The 13,873-nt window shown below is 43.2% G+C and overlaps 1 protein-coding gene across 1 annotated transcript; it reads right to left on the bottom strand.

The window, feature by feature from the left end:
• Window positions 1–1,883: 1,883 nt before the first annotated feature.
• Window positions 1,884–13,637, bottom strand: LOC118325753 (E3 ubiquitin-protein ligase KCMF1-like). Its single transcript, XM_035658546.1, has 7 exons — window positions 13,480–13,637; window positions 11,694–11,861; window positions 9,715–9,854; window positions 7,244–7,345; window positions 5,548–5,728; window positions 4,254–4,572; window positions 1,884–3,605 (listed from the first exon to the last, which is right to left on the bottom strand). Exons 1-7 carry the CDS (start codon window positions 13,493–13,495, stop codon window positions 3,278–3,280), a joined length of 1,254 nt encoding a protein of 417 aa, XP_035514439.1. The 5' UTR covers window positions 13,496–13,637; the 3' UTR covers window positions 1,884–3,277.
• Between the last annotated feature and the right edge of the window lie 236 nt (window positions 13,638–13,873).

Raw genomic sequence — 13,873 nt, 5'->3', positions numbered from 1 at the left:
GGCTGCTGTTATTTAGGGGTTTTGAGCTCAGATAATAATTCAGTGACTTGGCACAGATTGCACTTTAAGTTCCCAGCACTGCGGCTGTCTGCTGGCTTTAATTTAAGACGTCTCTACAGTAACGCTGAAAAATGCTGGTTTGATGCTGGCACACAGCAAGTGACACCATTTACATTCAAGGGGATAATGGTTTCCATTTCATGTTGGTTAAATCAGTAACCAAAAAGAAATGGAAACCATAACCTCCCTGCAGGGGTTTGCAGCGTCTCAGAAACAGTGACATTGTTCGTGGTCTGTGAAAGATATTTGTTCATCCTGATTTCTTCATTTGTGGCTCTTGTGTTCATCTTAATTGACAACAGAAAAGCCCTGCAGCTGTGATAAAGTGTGACTCCTCACAAAGTCTCATCAGGGATCAGGAAGTCCATTTAACTCCAGCTTGTGGTTTATGGTGACTAAAAAAAAAAAAAACAGGGAGAAGCTTGTATGTTGTCATTGTAACTAATTAATATAGCAGTTGTTCTGGTTCACTTTTTTTTTTACTTTAAACATTCGGCGTAATATGAAGTGACTAAAATTTAAACTTTCAGCGTGTTTTTAAAGTCCGGCTGAAATTAAATTGTATTGTTTTTTTCTGCTACAGAATAAGTACATGACTGTTCTGTCCTAAGACATTTATATTTTTGGTTAGTTGCGTCCTGTCTTTGCATTGATGTGTCTGACTGCAGCCTGTTGTCCAGTTTCATTTTGCATATAGTGACTTAGTGAAAGCCAAGTATTTTGACTGAGACCTCTCCTTTAACTCTATTTACAAAACGATTCTAGTCTCTTCATCATTTGCATTATCCTCCAGCAAATATTTCTCATTACTTTTTTCCTGATGTTTGAATTGTTTGAAATGTAATAGTGGAAGCTGCTGTCTTCTTGGCATACAACAAAAAAAACTGATCTTAATGTTGTTATATATGGACTACAAACACTTTACTTCCCAAGCCCAGCAACTTCACTTCCACTGGTGTATGTGTGTGATATTGAGAGACACTTAAAGAGGGACTAGACACCAGGAAAGAACACCATCAAAAGAGGATGACTGAGGTTTTAAGTAGACCTCTGATCTTCTATTATTTTGTTACACAGCGTTCCCAAAGATCAAGATTACAAGCTCAGAAATCAGCAGTTTTGTTATTGGAGACATATCATGGATTTTTACCTTTTGATGTGTGAGATTCTCAGGCTCTGCGTGGTCTGTTTCCATGACACAATGACATAAAAATAGAAGTGAATTCAGTGTTTGGAGAACAAAGAAATGGCTATTTTTGTTCTTTTTAGGCGTTTAATGTGGCATGCTAACTAGTGAACTGTTACAAATGATACTAATTAAGGTTCTGTTCCATTTAGTGCAGCAGAGTGAGCATACACAATCACAGCACCCTGACACCGTTTGACCTGAATCACTATTGTTGGTAACACCTGTGTTAACCCTATTTTATGTCAGACTGCTGTGAAAAAGGTCTATTATATACAGTACCCTGTGTGCTTGGTACATAATTGCCCCTTTCAGCTCACCCAGTCTTTATTGTAACATCAGCAACCATAGCTCCATTGGCTTTAACAGTTGTTACCAAGAGGCTGACCAAGTCCAGGATGAAGATGTTGCCTCCAGTGATGTAACTCGAGGCAGCATCGGTTGGAGCTGAAGACTAGAAGTTTGAAAATGAAACGATAATGCCAAATTGGTACTCAAGGTTTCATGGTTAAAGTGAAATCTTCTGTCATCCTTTCTTCAGTCCACTATCACCTGGACTTGATTTCGTCTAGCTTGTTAATCTGATGTGGCGCTGCTGCGGTGAATGAGGACATGCATCAGGAGATGACAAGACTAATTGAGATTGAACTTGACCTGTAAGATAGGTGTTTATTTTTACCATATGCTGTACATGCTCACCAAGAAGTTAGCAACTGAAAAAAAGAAAGAAAAGAAAGTAAAAACACAAACCAGAGCAGGATTGGGTTAGTTCATTTCCATCCAAAACATTTTTATTGTCCTCCAAACTGAAAGGTTTACCCTGTGATTTGGCTTGTTCGCTGAGCCAAAAACATACATTGCATTTCTTCAGGTAGCAGTGGAGGCATACAAAGATCTTTCTGACTGAGAGAAATTAATGGAAAGAGCAATACAGGATTCTCTCCTTCAAGTCACATGATAAGTAATCTTTGCATTCATGAGTAATGGAGAGAAGATTAATTTCAGATCACGGGAAGCTTGAGAGAGTAGCATCTGGTCTTCCATAAAAGAGAGAGAGAGAGGGAAAACAAAAAAAAAAACAAAAAAACAAACAACCGTATGTGTTGTGTTTCTTCCGTGTTAGAAAAGGCCAGAAAATGGTCACACTGAAGAGACGGTTTCATCCGTTTGTCTCGGGGGGTTGTGTAACGCCTTTATGTAGAGCATCTGTAGTGTACACAAATGGACACTGGATATGCAATTCAAAACCAAAGTGCCCACAGTCAATATAAAGCAAGGTCACATGACCCAAAACAGGTGATGTCACACAGGGGGGAGGGGGGGAGGAGGGTCGAGACCGGACGTGAATGTAACCAAACGCAGCCGTCAGTCTGTTTGTGTGTGTGTGTGTGTGTGGTGCAGGGAGGCCAGTGACGTGGCTCTCAGCACCGTTCATTTACAGTTACTCAGGTGTCTGAACGGAGAAAGACCTCCCCATCTAGTGACTGTGCAGTTAGAAATGGGCACATGGTGATTTAAGCTCATGCTCAAGTTGTGGTAAACCATCCAAGCACTTCTTTAATTAATAACTATAAATACACAGCAGCGTTTTTAAACGGGAGAGGTTTCTGTCTGCCTCCTCTCCCTGGGTGAGTGTGTGACGTGTTCGTCTCTTAAAATGGCTAACTACGCTTTGCTCATCTGCTAGAGAAAAACACGGGTTATGTGGAATTGATTATCAACTTTCATATAGATTTTTCTATAATATATTTATATAGTTATTTTTCTTTCTCTCACGCACCCACCACGCTTGCTTGCTTTCACATTCTCTCGTCTCACTACTTTTATTCAATGTACACAACGTAATAAACATGGGGTTGAGTGGGGAGCGACAGAGCTGAAATGACAATCACTGAGAAAAAAAATATTAAAACAAAGCCAAAAAGAACTGCAGTCTTTTTTGTCATCCATTGGCAGTTGGACCGACTCAGCAGTCAGCCAGTTACAATGGTGGTTTGAGGGGAGAGAGAGAGAGAGAGAGTGGCCATGTCATCAAAGAGGTGGCGCGGGAGGCTCTTTCTTCGTTGGTGCTGTTTTAGTCGTAGTTTTCGTCGTCTTGGTAGCCGGGGTCGTCTCCTTGAGGTTGAGGTTCTCCAGTGCCACGTCCAAGGTCATGACCTCAACACAGCCCATGGCCTCGAAGTCAGCGAAATTCCGCAACGAGCCGTGACAGTCGTCCTCGTCCTCGGAGGAAGAGGCCGAGGCGTCCTCGTCGGGGAGCAGCGTTGACAGCAGCAGCTCCGTCACAAACAGGCTCCGGTCGGCCCACTGGGCCTCGCACGCCTGCCGCTCTGCCTCAGACAGCCGCGGTTCGCTCAGCCTGCGGGAGAGACGAGAGGCGAGAGGATCATGTGACAGTTGATAATAAGGAGGAAGACGAATGGATGACACATCGGGTGACAGTAAAGAATAAAAAAAATACATCTTGGAGATCCCCTGGAGATATTTTAAAGGTCCAGTGGTTAACGTTAAGGAGGAGCTATTAGCAGAAATGGATCTACTCGTTCACTCTGACTGAAAAATCCATGATATCCAAATATTGTTCATTTCAAAAACTGCTGGACACAAGATGTCTGGTGCTTCACTATAAAGTCCATTCTCAGTAAATGTGCAGTGGAGGTTGTAAGTTTCCACATCACACTTGTATACGCTGTGTGTTGTTTTCACCACTAGTAGTGCTGTAGAGTCATGTTTTAATGATTGGATTTGCATTTGTCACAGAGTGCATATACAAACGCAATACACATTCCTCCCAATTGTTTCACATTCCTCCACTGAATGACAGGTGGTGGTAATGTGGAATAAGTGCAGCAGTTAGTTTCAGTAACACTGAACGTAAACAGAAACTTTATTGTCACCTTTAAGGTGAGCAGAGAAACCTTCACCCTTAAACAACTTTTAAGTGGAAGGCGACTTTAAAGTAAAGACATTTAAAGTAGATACAAAACAATTAGAGTGACAGTCACACCTGCTGAGTAGAAACTGGGAGCTATGTGCATTATGCTGTGTGTTGGACTCAGGTGGACCCGGGTTGGGACTGGGGTTGGTATTGTGGTTGGCGCTGGGATTGGGGTTTGCTGCGGCTGAATTGGTATTGAGGATTGCATTGGCTCGACCGCCGCCCCGGGTTGCGTTTCGGGCCGTCTCCAACTGCTGACGTGCCGCCTGGGCCTGCTGACGCTCCAACTGGAGTTGCATCTGAAGCTGTTGGAGCTGGGAGGCCGATGGGCCCGAGCTGAGCTGACCGCCTGCTGAACGCCGCACCCCCGACAACTGGGACAGCAGCTCTGGAGGATGAAAATGGAGAAGGGCTTAATGTCAGAAATGATGATGATTATAATGAGGCGCAAAGAGCTGCTCAATTCAGTCCTGTGCTACGAACCTGCACCACTTCCACTCCAACCATTACCACTGCTAGAGTACAGCAGAGATGCCAGTATACCAGTTTACCAGAGAGTAGGCTCTCATGAAAACACAGTTCTTCAGCAGATCATACAAACTGAAGATAGTCCAAAATATCACAAAGCGTGTATGTAATAGAAACAGCCATGAGCAACATTAGCGAAACACACAGAAATGTACAGAAGTGAGACAAACGACATACAAAGCATTACATTACAAAACATGGAGATGAATTGGTAAGAAATGTACAAATTGTCATATTTTATAGCCACGCTGTCACAGAGCTGTAATGAGAAACACAATCTAGTAGGAGCGCTGTGCAGCCTCTGATCGGTACACAACTACAACTACAGCTCAAAAGACTCATCAGGGAGGTTTCCCAGCTAAAAGTCCACCAGCCAGGTCAACGGCCCAGCAGGTATAGCGGGTCATTAGAGAGGAGGCTGGTACCCTGTTTGTGAGGCAGACTGAACAGGGACCCTCATTATGGCACAGCTGGAGCTGACATGGCGAATGCCAAGCACTGAACCAGATGAAAATAGGGAACAGAATAAACAAGGAATTGCCACAGCAACAACTCTGCCCACACATTACTATGTACTATGCAGACACAGAAACACAAACCAGGCTTGTACACTATCTGTGCTACTGCAGGTAATTTATCTATATGATGGAGAGAAACTATTTATATTAAAGACACTCATAAATGTTCTATTTATGAGGGCCACACAAATGATTCAGTGTCAGTGTTTTATATGTTGTATAAATAATTCTTTTCTGCCTGACTGTACCAATAACAGAAATAGTTTTTTTTAGTATACCATGCAACCATGACTCCTGTGTGTGTGTGTGTGACTGACCTGCTATGGGGTCCATGGCCTCTCTGCTGTAGTTGGAGCTCTGTGAGGAACTCTGACTTGTGGAGAGCCCCCCTGTGGTGCTGCTGGTGAAGTGCATGTTAGACCTGCGGGCTCGCGGACCCCCCAGCCCACGCCCGGGATGAAACATCCTCCTCACATGCCGCACCCCACTGGACTCATCGTGAAGCTCGCCATTAAGGAACACATCAAGAGCGTAATGGTGCTACAGCTCCTCGTTTTCATTGTTGACATTTTGCCTTTGGATTACACATTTAATGGGAAAAAATGCCTCATCGTTAGCTCCCAGAGCCCGAGATGATTATCTTCAATTTATATTGCCCAACCAACAGTCCAAAACCCAAAGATATACGTTTTTTTAAAATGCTGTAAAACATCAGCTTGTAGATTCAGCACAGAACTCCTGCAAGGGCTCGCTACACTCCGGCCCTCTGAATCAGAAGTGCTCCCATGTCACTATGTACCCATGCACAATAGACTTATGATGAACTTGGTGTTAAATTTAACTACATTTTTGCATCTTTTGTTTTCTCTTATTATTATTTGTTTTTTCTTATTCAAAGTACTATAAATAGGCAGACTGCTGTCGTCAGTCCTATGAGTATTTCAGCTGATTCCAGACAGGCAGAGCAGATGCTGTCATCTCAATCCTTCACACAATTTGATAAAAACTAAATGCACACTGCCTTACGAATTCTTGAAAAAAACATCTCCTTTCTGTGGATCTCCTGAGCAACAGAAGTGCACTCATACACTTATGTAAATTCCTGTATGAACTGCATCTTCAACCTCAAAGGAATGAAGAGGATGAGTGCACATTTCTGGAATATAATTGATTAATACATTTAAACAGAGCCTCGAGTTTTAATGAGATTCCACAGTAATCAAGTAATGTTTTTATGCCCACAACTGTTACTGCTCTCTGTAGTGGGCAGGAATGCATGTGACATGGCAGCAGAACGGCTGACTAAAACAATGCAAACTATTAGAGATGCATCTTTTCAACTTATTCTCTCTAGATACTGATTCTAATATCAAGTACCAATCCGATACCAGGCCTGTCTAAAACCTGTCTACCTCTCTATGTGAAACTCATTGGAAACATTTTCATTGAAGTTAACATGAGGCCAGGCATTGTGGTGACACTAAAAACTGAGTTGGTGGTCAACAACACTGAACTGCACATTTCATAATCTAGTTCTTTTACCACTGCCTCTCAGGGCTTTGGGAATAAGGACAACTTGGCTTCCACTCTGCCCTTCCTCGTCTCTGCAGCAGACTAATGGCAAACCGCGTGCATCTAATTAATCTGAGTTTGTCACAATGGCATGAGACACATAATTTAGTTACAAACAGCACAACAGCCGTAACATCATTAATGCACACATTCTGATACTTTACCTCATTCATGTTCACCCTCCACGGTGATTTGGAAAACTACCACAGGAGGCTTTAATGTGATTAGCAAAATGTCAACAAATGTCAGTTTCAGTGAACAGATGCCTCCCCGGTGCTCGAATCTTTAAAATGACAAAGCAACCTGGATGACACAAACTGCATCACCTCTTTCATGTAATATAAGCATAAGTATCGGAATATGTATGACATATCTGTGTCTCTTCACTCAACGGAAACACAAATTAACAGCTTTTGTAGTTACTGCAGCAGAAAAGGATATCAAGTCTCTGGGAGCTCTGTGTTCAAGTGTGAGATGAGCAGCAAAGTCATCTGTCACATGATTGGGGTCGCCACCTGGCAGCGCTGCACATATGGGGCAGATCTAGAGGACAGGAAGAGAGTGTGTACACGTTAATCTCAGCACACTTCAATGCACAATATTCACCAGTTGCTGCTGGGTCCTCTTGAACAAACACAGGCATTGGTAAATATCTACTGTACAAATTCCATATTTAAACATGAAGAGATGCAATCTCAGGAACGCTCCAGCTCTGTATTGAGTGTGTCTAAACTCTGGATGAATTTAAATGAGAGTTGGCGAGTTCATTTGCTGGTGGAAGCCCCGCAATCAACAATTTGATAGTCAGCTGCTAAACAGAGTGACGTATGAGCTGTACTGTTATACCATGGATACTGTGAAAAGCAGTGATGCATGTGATGAACTTGCAATAATTGACACGCAAACATTTTTGTAAGTTTCCTTTAAAGTGCAGCTATGCTTTCAGTTGTACTAGCTCCCTTCCTCTCAGCAAATTTTAAAAATGCATCAGAGACCTGCAAAGGACAGTGACTTTAGGGGACGTGGTTGGACACTGACCGGAGTGATTGACAGACAGCAGCGTAGCAGAAACAGTGGCTGGTAGTCAGAGCTAATGAGCTGCTGCTGTCAGATACAGAGTCTGCTGGAGCTTTTACAGTCACTGTAAGTCACTTTGACGGCCGTTTGTAAAAGTTTCTGTGTGGTGTCCGTGTTGTAGCTGAGCTGACAGCTCAGAGAGGCTTACTCTTCAGTATGCGGGTGAGTCTCTGGGGGGGGGTGTCAGTGTGTGGGATCAAGGTAAACACAGCAGTCCAGTGGTGTTTCTACACCCGTCTAAAGCACAAGTCCAAACACTGAGCCAGAAGAGAAAAATACTAGAGGGTTATAAAAACTAGCATGAACTCTTGTGAACGATGCGTCTCGATCAGTATACAGAGGGCGTGTTGAGAGACAATAAATAAAACCAGCGTTGATGCGTTTCATCACAGTAGAGTCATATAATTCAGTTTACACCTGAAAAAACATGTTTTAGGGTGGGGTACCTCTTTAATGGAAAAGTCAGATGTATTCCACACACCTCCACCTGTCTTTGTGCAAACACGCCCGCTTGCTCCGCCTCTTTCTGTCTCTCTCTCCCAGCATGGGTCTGCTCTGTCGACTTTCAGAATGTCAGCACTATGTTTCATAAATTCGCCCCAAAAAACATTTTTTCAGGATTTTTTCAGCAGTTATTCCGTTTCCACAGCTGCAGGTGAGCCATGTGTGGAGGAGTCTTATTATGTCTTCGTCACTGGCGGTAAAAAACGTCCACGTCTGTGACATGAGTTATCTTGTGTGTGTCAGTTATTGTCTGTGCCGCTGTGCACATCAACCATCATAGCGTGTGTAAATTTGACCGACACAGAGACTCATGGAATCACTGGATTCCAGTCAGCAGTTAATCGATCAGTGTATCTCTAATCACGTTACTGTATTTAAAAGGCTGACAGTGCCAATTAGCCGAGCTAGCTTCCAGTGCTGACATCAAAACAGATGGGTGAAGTATTTACCCAACATCCCTTTTTTCATTAGAAGGACAACGACTTACTGTGATTCCCTGAAGGCTAGCACAACGTGACAAACCAAAACAATATTTGTGATCAGGAACTACATAATATTTTTCATACGACATTCATTGCCTACCCTCACAGTCATTTACTCATGAATAGTCACTCACAGTAAAGACACCTTTAGCTTCAGATCAGCTAATGTGAGTTATGACTGTCAATGACTCCAACGCCACAGAGGTAGGCACGAGAACATTTCACTGATAGTAGCATAGACACAATGCTGGGGACAGGGTCTGCATCTTCAAAGTAACTTAACTAAACCAACACACACTGTTTTAACAGAACTATTCATCATGTCTTCAATCTGTATGAGAGTGTTTTAATGTGGCACTCCAACACACTTCATTATACTGGTATGGACCTCTCAGTTGATTTACGTATGTTTCCAAAATTAAAAGGAAATCAGAGGTTGTGTGGAAAGAAGCAGCAGCACACAGAAACAATAAATCTCAAGTATTGGAAGAATGTCAGTAGTAAAATGGAGTGTACAGTGCACAGGCTATGGTTCTTTAAAGTATGAGCTGTCAGAAGAACAGCAGAGTGTTTATAAATAGAGCTGCACAGTCTACCTGACATCAAAACTATGCTCGACTGACATTGTGAAGCCACAACGAGACAAGGACGATGAATAAGATGTAAACATACTGCAGCACACTTTCAAAACCTACGGGCTCCTCTAATGTGAGGGACATTTATTCAATTTAGAAAATTAGGTAAAATTAGATTCTGAGGGATGTAAATGTTTCCAGGTGCTACGATCTGTGCAAACATTTAGTCTAGGTTTTCTAGATGCCTGTGTGTGAAGCTTCAGCACCAACTTACCACTTCTGTGGAGGTCTCTGTGTGTTCTGCAGCCACGTGCTCCTGCAGGGAGATCTCTGTGTAGCCCATCCTGCCACAGTAGGGACATGTGAAGGCCTGGGGCTGCTCCACTGAGAACGCTTCACCTCCGTAGTACAGGTCTAGAGGGGAATCAAGATGGACATGGCATTCAGTCCATCCCTGTGGTTGGGGACCAACGTTTCATCACAGCTGCCACAGAATCATACATGATCAAATCTCAAAGTCAAGAGTCGTGGACACTACTACAGGGAGTTTGACAAGAACAGAGAGGTAAAGCTTCAGACGGCATATTTTAAATCAAGGTGTAACCACACATGAAGTCACGTTAAAGCCCATTTGGACAAGATTAATACATAGATTAAATTCAGACAGGTTTAATGAATGAGAGATACCTTTAAGTTAAGAGCAAGTTTTGCCACATTACAGGACACAAATCATGATAAAACATTCCCAAGCCTCACATTCAACTACCTGTAAGTAGGCTGTCAGAGCTAAAGGACTGATTACAACGGTCCATTTAATGACAGCAACATTTAGCTTTCACAATAGCTTTAGTTAAAACCTGCACAAAATGATTTAAATGACGAGGGACTATAACCATGTACACATCCAGCAGATACAAAGCACCATTAGCATTCGTTTGGAGTAGTGTTTGTGTCCACCTGATGAATCAAAGTCCAGTTTTCACTTTCCCACTAGCTCTGTTGTGTTTCCACCAGCTTCTGTAGAAAATATCGGGTTATATATGTAGTACATGCTCCACTATGTTCACCAGCTGGTTGCTACCTTTGTCCGGCTGCTATGTGGTGGTGGGCAGGTCAGGCACTGTGGTTTATCGGCTGGAAATAACGTTGATTACAGTGGTGAGACTGAACCAAACGGGTCTGGGTCGACATTAAACTGAAGTGTGTATGCAAATACTGAGATCCACCATAAAACAACCTTGGTGCAGTTGGTGGAGGATCAACAGGCACACTGAAAATACAGTGAAAAAAAAAAAACACAACCACAAAAATAAGACCGCATTTATGAGCCAGCACCTTCTGCTGTGTTTGCAGCAACAGTTTGTATTTTTATTTTTTTCAACAGACTGTGAAACAGCATTTCCGATGTGTAAAAGGCTGAATACCAACATATTTCACAGCTCCAGTGTCTGAATCAGTTGTAGGAGCGGTCATCCACAAGCAAGAGAAATGGTCCATTCAAATCAACCCCATCATTTTACTACATTTGATGATAGCACGTCCACTGTAATGCCACGTTCACCATTATCAGTAGTGACAGTAAGTGTGGTCTGGTTCAGATCGAACTCTATATCCCCATTGCTGCCACATTGAACCAAGAAGCCCAATAACACTCTCCTAAAAACTCCTCAGGTGTTCTGGGTACAACTCAGTCACTGCTGAGCTATTTGGGAGCAGCTGTTCTATCTGAAAACAAAGTATAAAAATGTCAGATCATTTGTTTATAAAGCTATTCATTCCTTTCCTTTCCTATATTCTGTCACGTCAGTCTTTCATCTGGTCTATCACCCATCACACCACTTGCACATACAGACCTACCTTGCCCCATTAGATGCAGATCACACTTTTTTTTGGGGGGGTTTAATGTTGAGACTGAGCTTAAGGCACTGTCTCACTCAGACGTACACTGACATTCAAGTGACAAACGACAGAGAATCACTTTATAGATATTGTCTGTCTGCTTTGGGGTTATTTTTAGAACTGCACTGTACACAGTCAGCAAATGTCCATACGTTGAATTCATCATCTGTATTTCCTTGCCTGGTTGTCAGTTAATTATCAGCATCCGTCTATTGATGTAAAGTGTTGGCAAACAGTATTAATGACAGCAACAAATATCATCATACTGAATGACACAAGGCTCAAACTTTCACTTCCCACATTTTCTCAACCTGTGCTCATAATTAGCCTGATGCGAGTATCAAGTCTACTTACCAAAGTCCACTCGGGTTAATATACACTGCATGGGATGCTCTGTGGTGTGTCTGGTTGTGGTCGCACCGCTCTCATAGCACGATGCGCACAGATCGTAGTCGTAGCAAATTAAACATTTGTATCGTCGACCTCTGAAGTTTCCTTTTAAACATGCATCACAGCTGACGCCTGGGGAAAGAAAGATAAGACACAAAAATATCAAAGACAAACGGCGGCCAAAAATGGCATTTTAATAGGAAAAATGTGGAGTCTCCTGCGAAGGGGTGAATACATGATGCAGTGTGTCTTGCCCTTTTTCTATTAAAAGACATACTGGTTGCTCCACATTGTTGTGTTGGAATATCCCAGATCACTACGGGATGAAAGGTGCTAAATACTCCATCCGTATACAGTAGTGTCAGGTTTTAATTGAGGCTGTGACTGAAGTTGACTCAACTCTTACTGGATTTAATTATACTCTCATGTGTTTCTGTTTTGTTGTACATTTGCTTTTTGTCATGGTGGTGAAGGCACACGGTGAGGTGGATTGGATGTGTGTGTGGTTTGAGGAGTGACCAACAGACTGCCTGCCTCTTTCAGCTTTTAATAAATCTACACACACAAACACACAACGCTCATTCACAAAAAACATCCTCACCAACATATTCATTTCCAAAACTTGGAGAGGAAAAGGTTTAACCTAATGTGTCACATGGGGGTAAAGGGGACCCCCGGTGTTCAAGCCCATGCAATTCTTGATTGACTAGGACAGTCGTGCAGTCTTGGTGTATTGTATGACACCGGGCTGTTTAAACTCCCTCTCATCTCCATTCATAGCGAGCAGGCTGCAGAAGCTCAGAGCCAACCTGATCCTGCTGTACAACTAGCTGTTACTGAACCGTTCATGGCAGCGATAATTATCCCCATACATCTCAGACATAAATAACTTGATGACAACTGACAGTAAAGTTGACAACAACAACAACACAGGCGTGGAAAATAAAGGCCGCTCGGGCCTGACTATCCTTCGCTGCCGGTTTCACATTAAACCAATAAACCAGCTACCTTTAGCTGAACTGTTAGCTGTCGAGCTACACAGCTGTTGTAGACTTTGACTAACTGACTCAACTTTTTTTTTTTTACCGGTCTGTGAGCTGAAACATGCACTGACATTATTATCCGACTGTCTACTTCTCACTAACAACGAACTTCAAGCCCCAACAAGGTTGGCCACAAGGACGAGGTGAATGTTGGGTTTGCTAAATGTTAGCTTGCGAAACTGGAATATAAAGGCCAACTTTCACCGGGAAGGAGGCTGAAAACCTGCAAACGTGAACAATATGACAGGTTTCCATCTGGGACTCGCTGCTCTCTTGTGTTTCCTACTCTCGGCACTCCCCCTTTGCTCCCCAGCTCGTCAACGCTAACCTACATAACCTATTCCCAGCTAGCTTTCAGGCTAACTTAGCACACTTTAACAGCTAACGTTAAGTAGCTTCCTCCGTTAATGTGTCAGCGTTGTTTTGCTCGAGTAACGCTGACTGTTGTACTTCTTTTTCTCCCCCCCCCGAGAAACAGCAACGTCCACTGCGAGCTCCGCTGGGTGAGATTCGCATTTTGTGGCCGCCATAATGCGTCCACACGAAATTACAGTGCAACCTCGCTGCTAACGCTAGCCACCGTTAGCTAGGATGGGCTGCAAAACAAGACATTATCTGCTAGCCACCGTGAGCTAGCGGTGCTCTGTCAACGCTTTTAATCACAAACACCGACTCGCTCCCGCCTCCGTGCTGAGGTGTGTTCTTACCTTCATGACGGGACATCCTATGAACACTAACGCAGCCCCCTGCTCGGGCTCCCTGGCTTGCAATACAGAATAATATGAGTGAAGAGAAGAGAAGCCGGGGTTGGCTGGCTGTCCCTGGCCTCTTCCCTCATGAAGGATCCGGTCTGGCTCACTGCCCCCCTCCGCCTCCTGCTGTGTCACTGTCCGGTGCACGGCTCCTCTGTCCACACGGTGGCGCTGTTGTCTCATTCTTGGTTGAAGGTTGCCTTTGCAGGTTGGTAGCTGAGGTAAACAGTGACCTCCGCAGGGTTTGAAATTGTTTCTTATTTCGTTATTATCTTGTTATTGTGTATATTAATATGTAGCCTAATATATGTTTTAAGTCATGTAGACAGGACTGACTGGAAATCATTGG

The sequence above is a fragment of the Morone saxatilis genome, unplaced genomic scaffold, assembly GCF_004916995.1.
Source record: "Morone saxatilis isolate NCDOM2014 unplaced genomic scaffold, NCSU_SB_2.0 Contig16, whole genome shotgun sequence".
In the NCBI taxonomy this organism is placed as follows: Eukaryota; Metazoa; Chordata; class Actinopteri; family Moronidae; genus Morone; species Morone saxatilis.
The sequence above is the reverse complement of the archived record's forward strand: the minus strand, read 5'-3'. Positions and strand labels throughout refer to the sequence as shown.